The sequence below is a fragment of the Electrona antarctica genome (assembly GCF_951216825.1).
Source record: "Electrona antarctica genome assembly, chromosome: 18".
NCBI classification, from domain to species: Eukaryota; Metazoa; Chordata; class Actinopteri; order Myctophiformes; family Myctophidae; genus Electrona; species Electrona antarctica.
This window is the reverse complement of record NC_136799.1, coordinates 26,461,525-26,483,308: the sequence shown is the minus strand read 5'-3', so window position 1 is coordinate 26,483,308 and position 21,784 is coordinate 26,461,525. Positions and strand designations below refer to the sequence as shown.

The 21,784-nt window shown below is 42.3% G+C and overlaps 3 protein-coding genes across 3 annotated transcripts in view; 1 reads left to right on the top strand and 2 right to left on the bottom strand.

The window, feature by feature from the left end:
* The window catches only part of LOC306941974 (uncharacterized protein), a 62,441-nt gene extending 57,776 nt beyond the window's left edge, over positions 1–4,665 (bottom strand). The window contains exons 1-2 of the mRNA XM_079527617.1: positions 4,552–4,665; positions 3,477–3,584 (exon numbers count right to left, since the gene is read on the bottom strand). The gene's annotated coding sequence lies outside the window, so the exon portion shown is untranslated. The remainder of the gene's footprint in view (positions 1–3,476; positions 3,585–4,551) is intronic.
* A 2,438-nt stretch (positions 4,666–7,103) lies between these two features.
* On the top strand, positions 7,104–12,790 carry col10a1a (collagen, type X, alpha 1a). The gene is made up of 3 exons (XM_079527586.1): positions 7,104–7,199; positions 7,810–7,981; positions 10,365–12,790. The coding sequence occupies exons 2-3, from the start codon at positions 7,825–7,827 to the stop codon at positions 12,197–12,199; spliced, it is 1,992 nt and encodes a 663-aa protein (XP_079383712.1). The 5' UTR covers positions 7,104–7,199; positions 7,810–7,824; the 3' UTR covers positions 12,200–12,790.
* A 2,339-nt stretch (positions 12,791–15,129) lies between these two features.
* On the bottom strand, positions 15,130–18,121 carry marcksb (myristoylated alanine-rich protein kinase C substrate b). The gene is made up of 2 exons (XM_079529045.1): positions 17,745–18,121; positions 15,130–16,757 (listed from the first exon to the last, which is right to left on the bottom strand). The coding sequence occupies exons 1-2, from the start codon at positions 17,829–17,831 to the stop codon at positions 16,206–16,208; spliced, it is 639 nt and encodes a 212-aa protein (XP_079385171.1). The 5' UTR covers positions 17,832–18,121; the 3' UTR covers positions 15,130–16,205.
* Between the last annotated feature and the right edge of the window lie 3,663 nt (positions 18,122–21,784).

Genomic DNA, 21,784 nt, shown 5'->3' with positions numbered 1-21,784 from the left:
GACTACACAGGTCTTCAGTGGTGGTCAGTTAAAACAGCTGCTGTGCACTGAAATTACAGAGCACGCTGACTCATTCTCCTCACTCTCTCTGTTCGAGACCACTTGGCTTGTTTTAGGATGGGACAAGCCTTCACAAAGAAGCAGGCCTTCCACAGAAATTCTGTTGGCTCATCAAAATAACAAACAACTCTTTGTCTCTTGCCTTCTGTAATGCTGGCCCTTCCAGACCACCCGCAAAGATGTATTATTTCTGTCCTTGTATAGTGATGGACTCTTATGGCAAAGTTTGAGCTATTCAGACAGAAAATGACTGCACATTCTTTTGGATTCAACTCTATCCAAAATAATTTCCCAGACCTCCAACTGGCAATAAAAAAATACTATTGTAATTTTCATTTGTTAAATAGCATTTCCGTAGCTTTAATCTATAGAGTAGAGTATCTTTCGGTCTCTTATACATGACCGTAGCTTTAATCTATAGAGTAGATGCTTTCGGTCTCTTATACATGATTTATCATAACCCAGGATTTGTCCCATTAGCTGCTCTGGTCTTTTTCAAGCATGTGCATGTAATGTCAAAAGCCAGGCACTAACCGTATGTATTTGAAGTACTCCATTCTTCAGATTGGAGTTAAAAATAGGGGTTTCAACAGCTCATTTCATTCAAATGCAGGCCTAATCGCCGCTTTTGAAACATTGCCTACTGAGCCATGACTTTACATTGTGAAAAAGGCTTAAATAACTTGCCATTATCCAACATCCTGCAAAGTTGAGATGGAAACATAAAAATTCACTTATGTGGTTTTATGTTGCATTTCTGTGTAAATGTCCACCTCCTAAGATCGGAGGGCCTCAGACACATGGCCTTTTCAGAGGACTTCTGATTTGTTGTGTCTGAATGGTAGAGACAGTCTCGTTCACAAAGATGACCAGTGGCTAAGACAACTTTAACATTCTGTGGTTTCTTCACAGTGGCTGTTCAGAAAAACACGCTGGTGGAGACATGCTCCGTCGGGCAACGCCACAATCAGAGGACACGTGAGGCACTTTAAAAACTGCAGCACATGACTGTTTTTGCTCTCAAGGGCCACCTTTAGTACCGCTTTCCAAAATATCCTACAAATCTGAAGAGTTTGGTTCACTAAAACCCCCAAAACAAACACACTGAAAAGCCAACATCCAACATGTGGAATAAATCTTTCCATTTGTGTAATTTCATGATTTATACTGGTGTTTTTCTGTGTGCGCATGACCAACAGTAGATTTGAAAACATCTGTACAAGCCACTTGTTTGAACAATTATAGAGGTGTTTTTTTCTTTCAGATCTCATGTACACTTTATTGCTGCACTTTTTTTTCCACATTGAAGAGACACTTGAAAATGACACTTACTGTAACAATAGAGACAGTCAAAAATGTCTGTCGAGATAAAGTTCCAACATACTGTATAATGTAGTCAGTGCAACATTATGTATTTATCATTCTGGCCAAGTCATAATAGTTGACCATTCAGCGAAAATAGCATATATAAATGCTCAGGTAGATGAGCTGTTTTAGGCAATGTGATTTGATACAGGTCAGTACAGACGCATGTGAGACCCCGGTCAGTGAAGTATATAGGGTTTATGTCTTTACAAAAAGAAAAAGAAAAAAGAAATCAACAGACACTGGAATGACCAAGTGAGCATCTACATTATATGCCCTTCTTACTGTGGTGTTATTACTATGTTGTTACTAAAAAAGAACCCACATCCTCTGGTGGATACCATTATATAACTCATTCTATTTTAGAAATTGTCACTAAGGACTGCTGTTTCTGGCACCAGTCAGGGTGTCAACTCCCACACAATTTCTAAAAGTCAGCCAACATGGCCGCCAAACCACACTCGAGTCAGCCTTGAACTCAGTATTGTTTAAGAGTCAAGACATACGTTATGAGACCATGCATGTCTCTATATGTACAGTACAGTTTGAAGGGAGATATGTGAATTGTGTGGACTCTGGTTAGCATTTTATTTTGGGGCAGACATGGCTGGATCCAAATATACAGGAACAACACTGGTCTTGTCTCTCCCGAAGTCATTATGGTACTGTGGTAAGTATGTACTCTGACGAGTGAGGTGACTGTGTTTTGTAAACTTCCTGTCTAGGTCGTCACTCATGTTTCGAGGCACAGAAACTGCTGTTTCCCCCTCACATTCCAACTCTGTGCTAAACTGCTGTTTCCCCCTCACATTCCATCTCTGTGCTAAACTATGAATTGACATTGAGGTAAAGCTGATAATGACTGTAGGTATAAAGTACTCTGACAAAGGCTTTTCTACACACTGACAGGATTTTCAAGTTAGGCCTATGTTGTGAAATGGCTGACATTGCCTGATTCAGACAGTGAAGCCTACAATTTTCACAGGCTTGATGTCTCAGATTAGTTATTATCCTTAAATACAGGACTCCACCACCAACACTTAAGTGCTGAAAATCCCATTAAGGTGGCTTTATTTAACTTTGATATCCTTAAATGATGCCACAATAAGCACAGACCTCTGGCACCCTTTGCGTCATTTAGGCAGTCTTCTATTTGATTGGGATTTTTTAGACAATAAAAAAGGCCGGAGAATCCAAAGAACACTTATAATGGCATTTTTATTTTACAACATAATGAATGACAAGGCTGGATTATAAAAAAAATACATTCCATACAAATTGCACTCAAGCACAGAACAAGAGCACAAAGAAAATCTAAGTCCAAAAACCTTTTTACTTCTGTAGTGTAGTGTGCACTAAAGTGCTGTTCCTGAAACACCTCGTAAAGCGTTTTCCTGCCCGAGTGCAATGGCTTCAATTTTGGTAATTTCAGGAAGAGAAAGGCTGTATTTTGTATTTGCTTGGAATCCCCACCCCAATGATGTCATTGTTGGTAGGCAGGTTTGAGGTTTCTGAACTGTCCATAGAGAAAAAATGGAAGTCGCCTCACACTGTCTTCAGTTACACCGCAGTAGTTTATTAGGCTACAACTTTTCGGTCTATTACGACCTTCATCAGGTATTATACCTGATGAACTGTACTGAACACGCCACTGAACCACTATACTGGACACCTCCACTACCTCGTGTCACGCAGCCCATCACGCAGCGTGATGGGTTGGCGTGGTACCTCCACCTCCCAGTTATTTCTCTCCTGCTATACTGGGGATTTTAACCTGGAGAAAAAGACCTTGCAACAGGAGTTGCAAGGTCTTTTCTCTAATCCTAAGGCTGCCCTCACCCTGCTTATGAGTGCTGTTCCACTTCCGGCTCTATTTGGGCCATGCTTGTTTTCAGGACCCTGTAATTTCCCCATCAATCAGTCACAAGGGCCCCCGTCAAGCCTGCCATTCATAAAGCTCAAAGTAGCTCTTAGTGGTGCGTGGAGTTTATTGAAACATTAAATTCGTATCCCAGGCATGATGGTGTATCTTTAGCTGTTGCTTAACTCACGTGCTTGGTTAGGTCTCCCTTACATCAACCGCCAATTATCTTCTCCTCTTGGGTGTGGGTTGAGGCCCGGTCAGCAAGGGGGAAACCAGAAACATCAATTCCTGGGCACTAGCAAGCAAAAACAGACAAAATGGGAAAGCCTTTCTTCAGAAGCTGTTATCATTGTACTATGGTGTACATTACAAGCACAGACATGATCAACACTACTGGTGGTGCTGTCCAGTAGTGCTCTCCAAGGACCTTGTAGTGGTCCTGAAAATCTTGGTTTGCTGTTAGAGACATGGGAAGGCCAGAATAAGCAGCAACATCATATGGCACTGGGTTCAGAGCTCTGTGCTAGGGTCATAAGGAAAACTTGTCCAGTCATGACTTCCCACGCTTCTTAACACCACTCTGTTTTAATCTTCTAGTCTGACTTATCCTCTGAAAGTTTGTGTTTCATGTAAGAGTTTAAACAAACAAACACACACACACACACACACACACACACACACACACACACACACACACACACACACACACACACACACACACACACACACACACACACACACACACACACACACACACACACACACACACACACACACACACACACACACACACACACACACACACACATCTGTGTAAATTAAGTGAGAGAACCTGTGGCTTTAACATGCCCTCAGTGACTTTGGGTGTGTTATACCTAATTAACAATTCTCTGAATTTTCTGAATTCAGTAAAATAAAGTGTCATATATCAAGTCTATGAAGTGATTGAATGCATGTGTATTTTACAGTGAACTGCCTTAAACAATACAAGTACGTCTGCGTCATCGACTTTCAATTATAGGCCATTTAGCTTAATCCCTAATGTTTATTACAATGAGGCACAGTGACCACATCAAGCTACTGGGGGGTGGTAATGAGTTGTGCAGAGAAGAGGGAAGAAAATGCCATGAACAGAGCCTTCAAATTACCAACAAACATTTGGTCCCTCTCAGATGAATGCAGTGGTGTGTTGAGAAAATAAAGAAAATATATGCTGTGGCGATATAAACAACATCCAAATGGCCCTGTTAATTTGTACCTACCCCATGCCAAGGTACACTGTTGTTCCAGGGGCACAACATGAACCGTGCTGCTGCCACACGGGTTCATATGCCAATGCAGGTTGTTGATGTTTCTCTTAGATGCAGAGATGAATCGTTGTCCTCCGAAAATGTAACTGAAAACAGAAAATGTATTTTCAGTGGTTTTGCCCCGTTTAAAAAACACAAATAAACTAAAATGATCTGAATGTAGAAACTTATAAAATTCCTGACCCCACCCTCTGCTGCTCTGTCATTTCAGCTAGATCTAACTAAAGCTGCCATGGCGGGGACTGTTTTTGGGGGTCATAAACACAAACAGAGCTTGTAAATAATATACTGTGACTAAAATATATATCAAAATAGGTGGCATAAGATAAGAAACACATGGTGTATCAAATACAGCAGCACCACAGCACAGCGCCACAGTACAGCTTCAAAATACTGCAAATGTTGGAACAATCATGATTTTGTTCCACTGATGACAAGAGTGAACTTGTATGATCAAAATGTAAAACATGCCTGGCATTTATGATGGTCGCCTCTATGTGTTTCTGCTCTTATCTTAACTGCATGCATCTTAGTTGTACGTGAAATCTGACATTTCTTTTTACATTACATTTACATTTTTAAGCCAGCCTGTGCTTAGTCATGGAGCGCATTGCAAACATCGGGAAGTGGGAAAACCAAATTAATTTGTGTCTTCTTTGATTGGCATCATGTACAAACAATGCATGTCAAACCATGATTAACTACTGTAAGCTCTGCCAGGTAGCACTTTGGAAAATTACAGATAATTTGGTCTAATTTAAAAAAAAAAAGAAAAAAAAAAGGTTCAAACAAATTCCACCCAGTAGAATCTTTAATTATACCTGTGGTGAAACAGCTTCTACTGTACAGTATGTGTCACTTATGATACAGGCGCTTTCACAGAAACTTGCTGAACCCCTTTATCATCTGCCCCAGCACTATCCTTTATACAAATACATACAAATTCAAACACCATTCAACAGCATTCAGTATATGTTATGAGAACACAGGAAGGAGATATCCATAAATGGTCCTATAGTATTTTCTAAAAGGATTAGGATGGAATAGAGAGTACCCTACACATTGCTTATGGCTACTCGTGTGTTGTAGAACATGTGATTATTTGGGTGTATGCATTTCCTATGTGGCTGGGGTAAAATTGAGAAATTACAGCTGGAGGATCCCAAAGTAAGCAGGGCAAGGTGGAGGGTGAGGGAGGATAATACTGGAGGATAGAGTTGATTGAGGAAATACAACATCATGAGAGACACCAGCTGTAATTGTAGGAATAGGCCCGAAAGCCTCTGATGATGTATATGTGCTGTGGGGGCCAAAAATAACAACAAGTGACCACAGGGGCATGGCCTCTCCTCAGCAGCAGCATCATCCCACTCTGGTGAGGTACTGTGCTATACACTGTACAGCAGCAGTAAAACCTGCCCTCCGGTGTCCAAACAAGGATACTGCATCCATGTACACGGCACCACACACTGCCCTGCATTCACGGCCAAGACAGAAACAAGGTCCAAATGTCTTTTCCAGCAGTCTTTTTATATAGCTTTATTAGTTGTTTGGAGGGTGAAGCACTTAAAAAATACACAACTAAAGGACTATAAATTGTTCCCCCTGAAATAGCGACTGAAATCCAAAGCTTCTCTGTCCTGATCAACCACAAACACAAGCACACCAACTATCACCTGCAGCGAGTAGTAATAGGATAAAAACAACTGTTAAATATGATTAATGTGTTTACCTTCCAGTAGATATCCACGGTTAGATATAATAATGATGAAAAATTATCATGATTAAAACTTGATATAGATTTACACACAGTCTCCTGTGAGGGGAAGAGAACTACTACACTACTGTCTGACCATAACCAGCTTTTGCCTCTACAGTTCCCTTGTTTACCTTATCATGGCAGGGGGGAAGTAGGTGTCCAGACAGTCAGGAAAGGTTAAGTCCAGGTCTACGCCAGCAGGCTAAAAGGAGATTTGGAGATGAGTCTATTCCTGTACATCCTCAATGGCAGCTTTGTAAAGCACTATAGGTGCCCCCAGAAAATCTGTGTTATTTATTTAGACCTGTTTTCTGTATATTGTTGCCATTGATATATGGGTACATGGAGCAGTTGAATAAATATTCATATATGCATGTTAAATAAATGAAAAAGTAAATATATGACCAAATATATTAAGAGTAATGTATTTTTGAAGGGAAATATTGAGCTTATGCTCCTCCGCTAAACAGTGTTGCCGTTTTTATTTTTGTTACCTATTTTGGTGTGAAATTGACGTTATAATTTATTTTGTACAGAAGAAGACTGAAATAAGTGCTAATCATGTGTCTGGATATTCGAGGCATGGAGGCACCCTGATGTGACATGCCTGCATTGGGCAGATCTGTCTGCTAATTACAGCCTACTGGAGCTCTTGAGGAGGGAGGTACTTGTGTGGTGGGGGCTTTTTTTAATGATGCGAGAGGAAGATATAGTATAAATACCCAGATTATTGTACCAAGAGGCAGCACATCCCAAGTATTGCTCCTACCCTAAGGATATACAGAAGCACCAGGAGCTCACTGGTGTTAGAAGACATTTTTTTCCCCTCCCTTGGATGCTGGTATGTTTGCCTTTTCTCTTCGTTTCTACCATCTCCATCTCTGGGGGAATATAGACAACATTCAGGCTCTTGTCTAGGCCTTGATTGGGGCTCCTGTTCCATGGGAGAGCGTCCAGGCCACGGTTCTGGGGATGATCTTGACTTGTTCTAACTCAAGAGCTATACAGTTCCTCTAACTGAGCAGCATATGTGATGCTGGGAGAGGTTGAAGTGGCTGTAGACTCTAGAGGCACTTCAGCCTCTCCCAGCATCCAGTATAGGATCCAGGATGCTCCAACAGAAAAATAACATTGAAATTGAAATCCTGCTACACTAGCTCAGCTGGGTCTTCTTGTACATGTATACTGTACATGCAAAAAAACAAAACAATGATGTATTTGCACATTCCATAGTGATGTATGCATTTGTAGCAGAGTTGGTTTTATTTGTATGTTGATAAACGTTTCTAGCTTGGAACAGAATGTACTATGGCTTTAAAGAACTGGAAAACAACAGCACTGTAGATCTGTGTTCGGAAGTAGAACAATTAAAACAAACTTTTCCCATGTCTCATTCTAAGCCACTGGTTATTCTGAATGTCTTCAAAACTCTTTTTTTGTTGTTTTTGCAGATTTGACTTTTCAAAATGGACGTACGTGTTGCAAGCATCCTCCTCCTCTTGGTGGCCTTGACTACAGCTCATGGAGACAGATATGTGGTGAAGAAGGTTATGACTAAGGCCGCCCCCCAGTACCAGGCCAAGGCCGCCCCCCAGTACCAGCCCTACTCTGTCAAGAGCCACGGTAAGAATTACTTTCTTTCTGAGCATTCTAAGCATTTCATTCACTCGCTTTCTCAATCTTGCCTCTTACCTTTGGATCTTCAGTTGAGTGTTTAAGCATCCCTATTCTGGCGTTTAGGAACACTGCAGACAGACAGACAGATTGAGGCAGGTCACTGCAATGGCCCTACTACTCTGAAACTTGAGCTCTTAATTGATCCTGAACCATCCAGTGATCTGATTGGCTAAAGGGGTGTGGCTACTTGTCCAATTACACAGTGCTTTAGGCAAACAGTGTTGCAGTGTAGGGAACCCTTATTTAATATAGAGGATGCAACCTTGGTTACCTTGCAGTCATTTCTTTCTTAGCCTCGCATTCGGCTCATTTCTTTCTTTAAAACTAAATATTTGGATCTACTGCACATTCACTATTTTCAGTCTGGGATCGTGAAATGAATATTATATGATTATATATATCATATAATATTATATTATATATAATATAGATCCGTTTTTAATTTAACTGTTTTTGAGTTTATTATTTTGAGGATTGTACAATATGCTTATCATCCACTTCTCATTGAGTCACAATGAGAAGTAGCTTATTTTCATATTGCTACTGTAGGGTGTACTTTTTTAAATGTAAGTAGGCTACATATTATGACTTTGACTTTTAAAAAGGCATGATCCATTTGCATTCTCATATAGCTATCTATTATGTAATATAATAGATGCAATGCAATACAATATAGATGGCATCCTATAATAACATTGAAATAAAGACTATCTGTTAAAGCACAATAGTGTTGCATGTGTTGTTGTAGAATTCAACAACACATGCTTTACTTTCCTAAATAGATATTGTATTTTTCAGTGTAGGGATACATGCATGCAGTACCAATTGTGCATGCCTTGCTTTCATGCACTTGTAGAGTTGTAGGCCTAGTTAATGTCATTTTGTATTTGAAAAGAAAGTTTAAAATACACAGTATTCATTCATCCATTTGTAATCCAGAACGTGTACACATGGAACCAAATGGAAAGGTGGTTGCCCACTGGACGCGTTTTTCTGATTTTCAGCTGCGTTTTTCCGTCGGTTTTCCGAAATATGTGTCCAGTGTGCAACCACCTTTATGGATCCATTTACTTCCATTTGTACACTCTTGTTAAATGAACACTCAGGATTTCACAGTGTGTGATGTACCTCTCGCTGAACTATTTTTAGTGTGATACTGACAATTACAGGTCAGTCACCCAAGAAGTGTGGTTGGTTTGGGTGTGCCTGCCTCACTCACTCTGAAGTAGAAACATCTGTTTGGCTGTATCTAAACTAGGCTTTGGTTGGCCAAGGAGTGCCTTTTTACACTCTGAGGCGTATGACCACATTAAGGCAGCAAATAAAAGAAGTCTCCCTCTCATTTGGACTGCATTTTACAAACAAGTACCCTGGATGTTTCCTTCAACCAACATTGACCACCATATTATAAAATAAATAATCAAATGAAATATAATACTAGTTAACACACAGCAGATATAATTACACATTTAAACATTTTGAAGCAGTTGAAATGTCAGTAACAGGATAACTTTGATCAAGTACTCAACCATTTATCTGACTTTAATGCAAAACCTATTCAACTTTAATTAATTATTATAACAGAGCTAGTTTAGTCTTTCCAGTAACAACTCAGCATACATCATCCTGCTTTACACACACATACATACCCCCCCCCACACACACACACACACACACACACACACACACACACAAACAAACACATGCATACACACACACACACACACACACACACACACACACACACACACACACACACACACACACACACACACACACACACACACACACACACACATACACACACACACACACACACACACACACACACACACACACACAGTCAGATTTTTAATTGTGAGTGTTTGTACACACTGTGTATGTACTTACTTTACTTACTGTACTTATTTTTAATTGCACAGTTTACAAATATTTCACTGGTTGTCAAACAAGAGTCTATTATACATTAAAGATGGAAATATGTACTTAGATCATCTGTTCAACTCTGTTATTATGCAAATACGACAAAACATTACTTTACATTACTATTATCCAATACTATTACAATGTACTGTCATGAGATTAGCTCAGATTACAGCTTTGTAGTAATTATTGTAGTTTAGTTTAGTTTAACTCTGCTACTGTACTATGCAATTAACAGACAGATACTTTACTGAATTGTCATTTAATACAATTTAATACTTACTTACCTTCACAAAAATGCAATTAAACAGCTTTAGGCTCCTTTTCTATTAATAATTTTCAGTATTCTGAAATGTAGGATGTTTTTGAGGTATACTGATGAAGCTTCTTGCTTTATCCTTCACAGTGGTTTCAGTTGCTGGTGAGCCTGGTGCCCCAGGTGAGCCTGGCCCCGAGGGTCCCCCTGGCCCTCCTGGTGCCCCAGGTGAGGATGCTGTCGGACTTCCTGGATCCCAGGGCCCTGCCGGACCACCAGGATCTCCTGGCCACTCTATTGCTGGCAAGCCCGGAACCCCAGGTGGACCTGGCAAATCCGGCATTCCCGGAGCTCACGGTGACAAGGGCGACACTGGCGCCTCTGGCCCCCAGGGACCCAGGGGAATGCCCGGATCTAATGGAAGCCCCGGACCTGCTGGCCTCTCTGCAACTGGCAAGCCTGGAGCTGGTGGTCTGCCTGGAGCAATGGGACCCAGGGGTGAGAGTGGTCTGAAGGGACATCCAGGTGTGCCTGGCCTGCCAGGGGCTAAGGGTGATAGAGGGGTGGGATTTCCCGGACCTCAGGGGGCAACAGGACCCGTTGGACCCATGGGCTCCACTGGAGCCCCAGGTCAGTCTGGAGTAGGAAAGCCAGGAAAGGCAGGTATGCCAGGTGAGCCAGGAAAGTCAGGAAGCTCAGGTAGGGATGGTGCCAGTGGCCCCATGGGACCACAGGGGCTCAAGGGTCACACTGGTGCCCCAGGTGTAGGTATGTCAGGCAAGCCAGGTGAGAATGGAGCCCCAGGTCTGCCAGGTCCCTCTGGCCCTAAGGGCCACCAGGGACCAACTGGTGCCACCGGTGCCCCTGGAGTCCCTGGATATGGCAAGCCAGGTGCAAATGGAGAGAAGGGAGATAGAGGTTTTACAGGTGCCCCAGGGGCCACAGGTGCTAAGGGAGAGCAAGGTGCAACAGGACACACTGGCGCCACTGGTGCCACTGGTCCCGGTGGTCCCAGTGGTCCTCAGGGCCCTAGAGGTTTCACAGGTGCGACTGGCGCTGCTGGAGATAAGGGTGACACAGGTGCCACTGGATCTCAGGGACATAAGGGATACAAGGGAGATCAGGGAGCTCAGGGATTCCCAGGAAAGCAGGGTTATTCAGGTGCAGCTGGCCCCTCTGGCCCCAGAGGAGCCACTGGCGCTACAGGCAACAAAGGTGATTCTGGTGCTCCAGGGATCACCGGTGCCTCAGGAATCCCCGGCCCTGCTGGGCCTAAGGGACTTTCCGGCCGTGCAGGTGAGCCCGGCACTTCTGGCTCTGATGGCGCACCTGGACCCAGAGGACCCAGTGGTCCTTCTGGCTCCGCCGGTACTCCTGGCCTGAAGGGACACCCAGGTCTTCCTGGAAGTCCCGGACCTGCCGGTTTCACTGCCAAGGGCATCCCTGGACCTCAGGGCCCCCCTGGTCTGCCTGGTGACAATGGCAATGATGGAGCCCACGGCCCAGTCGGTCCCCCAGGACCACCCGGCCCCCCAGGTGAGGTCATTTTTGAGAAGAGCATGGGAGTTGGTGAGATCATGGTCAAATCACCAATGTCTGCTTTCACCGTCTCCCTGGCCACCCCCTACCCTGCTGCTGGTTCTCCCATTAAGTTCGACCAGGTTGTGTACAACGCTGAGAATCATTATGATACTGAGTCCGGCCTGTTCACTTGCCAGGTTCCTGGAGTCTATTACTTTGCATACAGCATCCACGTAAATGGAGCTCACGCTCTGGTGGCTCTGTACAAGAACGGCCACGCCGTTATGTTCAGCTATGATGAGTACAATAAGGGCTTCCTGGACCAGATGTCCGGTAGCGCTGTCCTTCAGCTTGATGAGCAGGACACAGTCTACCTCCAGATCCCAGATGAGGAGGCCAATGGCGTCTTCGCTGCCGAGAATGTCCACTGCTCTTTCTCTGGCTTCCTTATTGCCTCAACGTGATAGGAAAACCTAAAACCCACATAACAAAATTTGCCATCTATTTCTCAAACGACAGTAAACTCCCTGTTAGTTTTTCCTCAGCCAAATACAGACAGGCAGTTCACTATCTTCTTTGAGAAATGATAGCATCTCGACTTGAAAAATACAAGAAATGGGTGCTTAGAGGAAGGAAATCTAATTTATGAAAACAGGTTATCAGGGATGGGAAAGCAATCCACAAAGTTACCAGTAATGGAGACAGCATGTGAAATTTGAGGTGTTATAACTGTGTTGTGTCCGGAAAAAATATTTTCCACTCTTTTTTTTACTGATTTCAACTGGTGATTCTTATTTTGTTTGTTTGTCTGTTTTTTGTACAACCTTTTATTTTGGTGACCAATAATCTTATTAAAAGTACACAAATACTTTCTGTGCAACATGTTGTGACTTGAATATTGTGAAACAGTAATGGTCAAATTGACCATTTTAAGGATACAAGGCACCAACAATACTGTTATGCCAATACAAACTGTTTACCATCATTGTTATACCCTAACTATGCATTATGTCATGTAAAGTATAATGACCAAAATAAAACATGTCCAACCAAATGTTTATTTTTGTCTGAGTTTTCCCTAAGATTACTGTATTAGTCCTGAAATTATTCATTATTTTTGACAAATCACTTCAAAATTATCTTGAATCTTGTATTCAAAAAGTGCATGACTTTGTCAACACATTTATCTGATTCCAGTGACAGGAGAAAACAAAGTATTTTGTGTGGCGTACAGCACAAGCCACATTTCAATTCAAAGTTGTAGCATTCCCTGGACCATACCAGATAACATCCTCTCTTGGGCACAGTTTGCCAAACAGTGGGCCCATTTGTGTGGGTTGCAGATCTATTTTCAAGGGTTGAGAGTGAATATCCCTTTATTTTTTATTTCCTACATTTTGTCATAAATTATTATTATTTAAAAGATTTCCACAAAGATAAACACAATGAGTTGAAAACAAATTAAAACTTTTTTCAAAAAGAATTTCATCGATCAAATAAAAATGAATGTTCAAGAATTAGTGAAATAGCAGCTCTCTGCTATCTCCAATAGTTTTGTTCCCGGGCAAACGTCTAATTTCTCTTTTGGGTCTTGAGCTAAAAACGAATTGGGAACCACATCCTAAGGAATAAGGAAATGACTTGACTTTCAAGACCATGTTATAAGTGCTCCTAAATACAATAAAACATGAAATTCTTTAATAATCACTTAGCATCATGTAGAGCATGCAGTAGGCTACTTCGCCTACGTAGGCCTATAGTATAGTACAATATATCAACTCCATTTTACTATTAGCCTGTTCTCTATCATACAACCTAATGGTGAGCTTCCAAAGACCAAATCCATTCCCACATGACAGCTGCTGCCTGCCTCTCTCCAGTCTCCAGTAGTTATTTTCCCCCAGCGAGACTGAAGGTGTATTCTGAATATAGCTAACGGGATGAGGAACAGGGAGGATCCAGTGGCACAGCTAGAAGCTGTTTTTTCTTCTCTTCCAGAGCAGTGGTAGGTGAGAGCTGTATGACAGAACAGAGTGCAAGCTGGTTGGGGGGGAAAGCTACTGGGGATTTACAGCCACAAGCCACAGTGGCACAAGTTTAGGGGACAGCCTTTCAGAGACGGGCCTGTGGTTTGGGGTAAGAGGTGGAGCGGAGGTGGGGTAGACAGGAAGAAAGGGCAGTTCCCATAGTGTGGTGGTGGATAGTGGTTAAGGCACCCTGACCATGGCAACACCCTCTTAAATATTCTGTAGGATTAGGAGTATTTTACTTAAATATGACATTTTTATTTTTCAAATACACACCTGGTGAGAGGTTCATTCAATCCAAGTAGGTCATTCATTCAGCATTATGTGGCCTCTGTCCCCTGTATTTACTTTTCATTTGACAATTTAAATAGATGATATATAACAGTAGCAAGTGGCATTGGCAATTACACAGTGCATCCACGTGAGAAACATAGACTTGGTCAGTGGTGGTCAGACTTTAACCTCAAAATTCTGTCCATAAAGGACATGAAGTCTAGAGAGCAGGGACCAAAAATATTATGCGTAAAACACACCCTTCTTGCGGTGGCTGGTGTTGCAGTGCAGAGGGTTAATCTGGGAGGAAAGCAAATAGATGGTTTAAAATAGGCTCTGGTGTGGGAGTCTAAAAACACCCCAAAGAAGAAGAGTAGCTGCCATCTTTTATGCCTAAAGAGACTTTGGTGTTTTTCTGATGGTTTTGGGGATATCCTAGGATTCCCAAAGTGTCAATGGCAAGCACAACCGTCAATTAAGATCAGTGCCTGCAGTTGTTTTGCTGTAGATGAAATGATAGCAGTTCATGGCATCGTAAAAATTACATTTTGAGCACTGCTATTTGCAGGGTAAATGCTGGAGCACTGTGAATAAAACAAACAACTCAAGGTTGTACGGCATAATTATGTAGTGGTTGTCACTCAAATTCCAAGCTACTTGCAGAAGAATAATGTGCAATTTTAAGTGCCACAAGTTCCTTGCTTTGTCCCCGCTTGTGGAGTGCAGTGACAGATAATCACAGCTAAATCTTACAGCCATTAACATAGATTGGATTGAACATGGATTTTCACCTCAGATGTGTTACTTATAGATTTGTTTGTGATTATTTGTTTTGTATCCATTACTTCAACATACTTCAATGATAGAGCTTGGTTTTTAGCAGCATATTAACTTTACTAAGAGACCAACTATTTAATCCCAACATTTGACACCAACCCCACCCACCTTACAAGTGACCACAAGAGGGTGCTATAAAGGCATTTACTATTTACTTCTAAATGGATACAGATCACAATCATAAGGCAACTATACCATCTAACACCTGAGTTACAGAATGAAAATAGGCCAACACGCCTTAATAAATGAGCAGAGTGCCAATTCAAACGTTATTTCTTTATTTCACAGTGCTCACGGGAAAAGCTGAACACCAGAGAAAAATCCTCTACCGTCTGTAGGCAAAGTTACATTCCTTCTCAAATAGGGTGAAGCTTCATTACACACAGAAAAGCAAAGATGATTTCTAAGATTGCACTGGCCTTTTGCCTACAGTTTCCCAGTGCCTTTCATAGTCTAAATCAAAACCATGAGTTCATTTTGTAGTCAGCACAGCTTGATGCAAATTTTGCTTAAAACATCTCCCAATTTTATTCAATCTTACAAATGGTGAAAAACAAGAAAACTTCATTTACAATGGGTAATCTGTTAAAAACATCAGTCATTTAGGTACATCTCAGTCATAAAACCAGTAATATCAAAGTCTATACAACGTGCATTACTACAGAATCTTGAAATGGTGGAAACTAATGAGTGATGAGCACCTTTTTTTTTTTTTTTTGACAATTAGCTAAATCTAGTTCAGGAATGGTAGTGTGTCCACAGGAGCATCTTGAGTTGTAAACAACTGCACTGCAAAAGACAACATTAAGACTTTGTTTAGGACTTCCCTTTAAATATCACAATGTGTCAAATCTTGCAGACACAGCTTTAGCTGCTACATCCAATTGCCCAGCACCAAATACTTCATTTAAATAGTCAAATTCGGCAACCTGTCAATACAGTTAGTAATGGTTTCATGTATAAAACATACTCACTCTTGCGCGCGCACAGACACACACACACACACACACACACACACACACACACACACACACACACACACACACACACACACACACACACACACACACACACACACACACACACACACACACACACAGATGCAAACACCGATGGATCAGTGACGAAGCAGGTCACCCTCTGTAACGCCTCCACAGATCTGTCCATCACTACCAAGGACATTGCAGCCATTATGAATGAAATGGTTGTAGAACAGTAAACCAACATCAACAAAAAACAACCAAAAAAAATCCCTGGTTTTAGACAAGTCCTCACATCCTCAGACAGGTTCTTTGACTTCTCCTCGTCCTCTGTTCTGCATCTTGTTCCAAGATTACTCAGCAGCAGCAGGGGCCTCTGGACTAGCTGCAGTCTCTGGCTCCGCAGGTGAAGCTTCAGCCGGCTTCTCTTCTACCTTCACTTCCTCAGGTTTGGGCTCCTCAGCTGGGGCCTCCTTGGCTGTCTCCTCGGCTGCGTCGGTTGGTTTGGCCTGTTCTTCAGCAGCTGCAGCAGCAGGAGCCTCCTCTTCAGAAGCGGCCTTCTCTCCTTCAGCAGGGGCTGCCGCTTCCTCGTCGGCCCCCTCCTCAGATTCCTTCTTGGTCTTCCTGAAGGAGAAGCCGCTCAGCTTGAAATTAGGTTTCTTGAAAGAAAAGCGCTTTTTCTTCTGTTTGCCATCCTCACTGGTGGTGAGAGTGCACTCCTCTTCTGGCTTGGCGGAGGCCTCTCCATTTGTGGCGGCTGGTTCCTTGTCTCCATTGGCATCTGCAACTTCTACCTTCTCCACTGCCTCTTTGGGTGCCTCATCACCAGGAGTGCCGCCGTTGGCCTGGTTGGCTTCCTCAGCAGCCGGAGAGGCATCTCCATTGGACTTAGCATGGCCGTTCTCCTATTAGGGGAAAGGGCAGGCCATTTCAATACTACACCCATGCATAAATATCAATCTGAAATAGACATAGGTGTATACCATCTGTAATCATGATGCCACCGTGAGGCCCTTTATGAAGAAGTTTACACAAGATATAGCCCCCTGCGAAATCTGGTATACTGTGCACCTTTATTCAAATTAGTAGAGTGGTAGCCAATCAGAAAATAGTCCTAAAACTGCAGCAACATCTGTTACTAGGAGAGTGACGACAGATCCCTGGCTTCCAGCAGACCAGCAGTAGGCTAGTCAGACTTCACCATTTACCAGAATCCACCAGGCGGCGTTCTGGCATAATGTGAAAGAAGGACGCAGGAATTTGGGGAATTTTGACTGGCCCTTATTGTCAAAACATCAAATTATATTTCACATTTATAATATTTATTTATCTTCTCAATCTACATGCTGCTGGAAACGGACCCCTCTCAGAGTCAGAACTCTGAACATATTGCTTTTCTTCAACCTGGCAACAAAGGCGTGGTATCGTGATTAAAATGGCCATGCCAGTGAGCTGCTCCAAACCTTCCCTTCATCACTCAATACAAAAGAAAAATAATTTTATTAACTCATAGATTCACAAATCCAACAGCACAACAGAAATGTAATTAGTGACACAAAATTGGAGCTAGAATTATACTATTTTTGCGGGATTACTTGCACAAAAAACAAATGTTTAAATCAAATCATTCGAGGGTCCTCAATGAATCAAGCTACTAAATCCATGTTTCGTTCCCAAATATTTCAGATTCGGACTGCAAAAGTGGCTAGTGAAAAACTGAAAATGGATGCATGTGGCCACTTTCACTGAATGCCGGTGAGCGTGGGGATGCGCTAAATTGAACATGGAGCACGCCATGATTGACGCAACACATCGCAAAATTGAAACAATTTGATATTTTACAACATTTTAGTATATATATATATATACACACATATTGCCAAGCGATTTACCTGTCCGTTTGACTTCGCTGCAACAGCTGCGCCTTCTGCAGCAACTTCTTCTTTCCCAGCGGTTTTGGAGATTGCCTGTCCTCCCATGCTTTTGGTTCAACAAAGGAACCCAACCGATGAAATGAATGAACAAAGACCGCAAGCTTCCTTCCAAATTTCTACTCAAACGCGGACACTTCCTTCTCAAATTGGCCAAGGAATCGACTTGAAAACAAATGTGCCACAGCGAACCGACAAAAGCTTGCAAAAATCCCGCAAGATGTAATTGAAGGAACGCAAATTCTTTCAATTTTTTTTCTCGGACAGAATTTGTAAATGGAGAAATTGCCCCCGCCGCAAATGAGATGCGGAGTACAACGCCCAAGTCCACTGATGAATGGGCATTCCAAGCTATGACGACACAGCAATCCTGTCTCCACCAATCACAAGTCTCACTAAAAGAAATGGGGGCGGGGGGTTAAGCCTAACCTCGTCGTATAGCGGTGTCGTTCGCCGAAAATGGCAGATATACAAGCTTCCAACGCGTCACTATGCGGCGCACTGTGAGCTTGTAGATCGACTGTTTTCGTGAACAGGAGAGGGTGCTATGGACAATAGGACAGAAACAACATGGGATCAACTTGTTTTTATAGTCACCCTCAAAACTCAAGAAACTTGATATTATAATGAATGATAGCATATAAGATGTAGATAGAGATGTTTTGAATGTCAGCATTTTTCAGGTGTAGGGTATATAATAGCAGCAATTAATACGGGCTCATCCAAAAGGTGCTTAATTTGTTTAAAAAAATGTGTGTGCGAGAATGAGACAAACAACACCAACATAGTCAGCAAAACGTATAGCCCAAATAATTGTTCATAGGAAGGCTATGTGTAGGCCCACAGAAAAGAGAAAACAAACCATTCATTATCTAGACAGCTGACAGAGGGATCAGCCGGGCCAATTGTGGTGGTTGTGCCATGCCTCCCAACATATGTGCCACCCAGAAAAACAAAAGTCTGCACAAGCCCCCCCAAAGAAGTTCCCTAGCTGCCTGTTATCCTGTCTTGCACAGACTGTGAGACTGTCTGCCTTGTTGCTAGTGAAGCATCCCAGTGACCTATATCGAAGTTTACAGCATTGCTGGTGGCTGTTCCAGCCTGCAGTACTCTTATTCCACCAGCAGCCACAAGTCTACACACTCTCACTCACATCACATGACCCACATCGCCATGGTTACCGTTCCAAAATGGCTTTAAGATACATCACTGGCCTTTAATGTCGACATTGGTCATTATTGTCTCCACCAGGCCGAAGTATGGGGAGAGAGTATGTTTTGCACTCCGTCCGTCCGTGTGTGTATTGTGTGTGTGTGTGTGTGTGTGTGTGTGTGTGTGTGTGTGTCTGTCCGTCTGTTACCAGCTAATCTCCGGCACCGTTAACCTGGTCGATGCCAAATTTTGCACGCACACTCCCTGGATGCCAACGATGAACCTCTGCCCCAAATTTTCCAGAACGGTCTGTTATAGTGCCACCAGGGGGTCGACTTTTGTAAAACATTTTTTTTTGCTGTTACTCCTCCAGATTCTGTCCAAGAATCCCACAAATCGTTACACAGTATCTCTATAGCGTGTCGCAGTCCCGCCCCCTACCAGGGCCCAGGAAATGATTCCCCGATTCCTCCTATAGACATTTCAAAAAGTATTTATTTAAAGACCTTTTAAGCCAACTCGAGTTGTGAGAAATCATGACAACAAATAATTAGAAAGAAGAAGAAAACGGCAGGTTACAACACTTCTTTTCTTGTTTTTCTTCTTTGTAATTATTTGTTTGGTCCAAAATATTGTGTTTATTGTCATGATTTGTCACGACCCGAGTTGGCTTTGTACGACGCTTAAAAGGTCTTTAAATAAATACTTTTTGAAATGTCTATGGGAAAGGGAATTCTTTCCTGGGCCTGGCGTCGTCATGAAAGGAGGCAGGACTGCAAGGCTTTATAGTCATGTGTTCAAGACGGATCTGTCCGATATTTCATATTCCATCCTAATTGGCTAACATTGGCTTTCAAAGTTTGCAGGATTGTCCCATTTTGAACAAAAAGCCTCAAGTGAACGCAGCGTGCAATTTACTTGAAATCTTTCACAGACCTTCCTACTAGGCTGAGAAATATATCCCACCCTTTTCACATTGGCCTGTTATAGCGCCACCAACAGGTGGATTTTTGCAAAACACATTTTTGGAACAAAATGCCTCAAGGCATAAGAAGAAATGGCACCCTTTTCATATTGGCCTATTATAGCGCCACCAGGAGACGTGTCCCGAGGGGCACTTTTTCTAGTTACTCCTGTGATGTAAAAATAATATTTTTGCTGCTGGTGATCTCTAACAGTTTGACTAGTGACCTTTTCCCCATTAAAAGAAGAAGAAGAAGAAGAGGAAGAGGAAGAAGAAGAAGAAGAAGAAGAAGAATTTGCTCAGACATCGAGATATCAGTAAAACACCAGTATAAATATGATTCAACATCTGATTATTTTGGATACTGTAGTGACTACAGTGTAGTCTATAATTATGTGTAGCCTATTATCATGTAGCTAATTATCTTGGAGGAGGAGGCACAAGTCAAAATATGAATTGGAATGATAATATAAGGCACAAATTCTACAGTGTAGGCTATTTACTTAACCGCTTCTTTGTCAGGAGTAGCTGGAATCAAAATTAAAAGTAAACCAAATCACTATACACACAGGACAGTATGGCGATGAATATAGGCTACTATAGCCTACTAAACCTGCACTCAACTCATGATATGAAGGCTATTTGATACAATTTAACCGAATTCACGATTATTATGTTCCAAGTGGGATTTAGTTACATATTGCAATAGTTTTTATGGTTGTTAACTTGTTCTATCCATCCATCCATCTTCAACCACTTATCCGTAGTCGGGTCGCGGGGGCAACAGCTCCACCAGAGTGCTCCAGTCCAGACTTCCTTCCCCAGAGCAACATTAGTGACATCCTCCTGGGGGATCCCGAGACGTTCCAAGGCCAGTGAGTCGATGTGTTTCCTCCAACTGCGCCTTAGTCTGCCACGCGTATATCTTCTACGTCCGAGCATAGACATGGTAACGCCCCGCCTGCCTCTGATTGGCCTACCGACACTGCCCAGTCTGCCGCTCTTGCCTGTCCTCCGAGATGCAAGGGCACTCCGTGGTGGGAAATGAATGGCAAAATGCGACAGTAACTTGCTTTGATTGAATAATTGATTGTACTATGATTTGATTTGGCTGTGTTCTAAATTAAAGTGTTAGTGTTGATTATCGTGTATTCATCTAATTATAGTAAACTAATACTATTATATTAAAAAAGATAAAGATCAAGGTATTAATCTAATTATAGTAAACTAATACTGTTATACTAAAAAAGATAAAGATCAAGGGAAAAGAGACCTTTTTACAGTACAATAATGTTTCAAGTTTACACATAAACAGGCCAACGGCATAAACAATATTAGTTTGCCTCTTCTACAAAAATAAAAGTTACTGTCGCGCGTGCGTATTCTCTTGTATTATATATCGTACTGCCACGGGGTCTCCTCCCAGTGAGTGGGACGTGCCTTGAGGACCTCCCTAGGCCCTAGGGAGGTTCAGGCATCTGGTTAGGATGCCTCTCGGATGTCTCCCTAGGTAGGGAGACATCCGAGAGGCATCCTAACCAGATGCCTGAACCACCTAAGATGGCTCCTTTCTAGGCAAAGATGAGCAATGCTATTTAAGATAGATTTAAAATAATATTCCCTTTAAACTCAATGTCTCTGCTCCCTGCATGGCCTGTGTGTAATGATAGGGCCACTTGGGCCTGTCCTAAGGCGTTCAAGGCGATGGATGATCCGAAACTTAAGTATAATATAAATAACAATAATTTGAACAATTCTCTAATAGGCTACATTCAATCGACTAGCCCATAAATCAGAGAATTAGACCTCAGAGAAAGATGTAGACGTCAGAAACCAAGCCTGCTGTGTTATATTGCCAGGGAATGGGTGCAGCCCATACTCTATG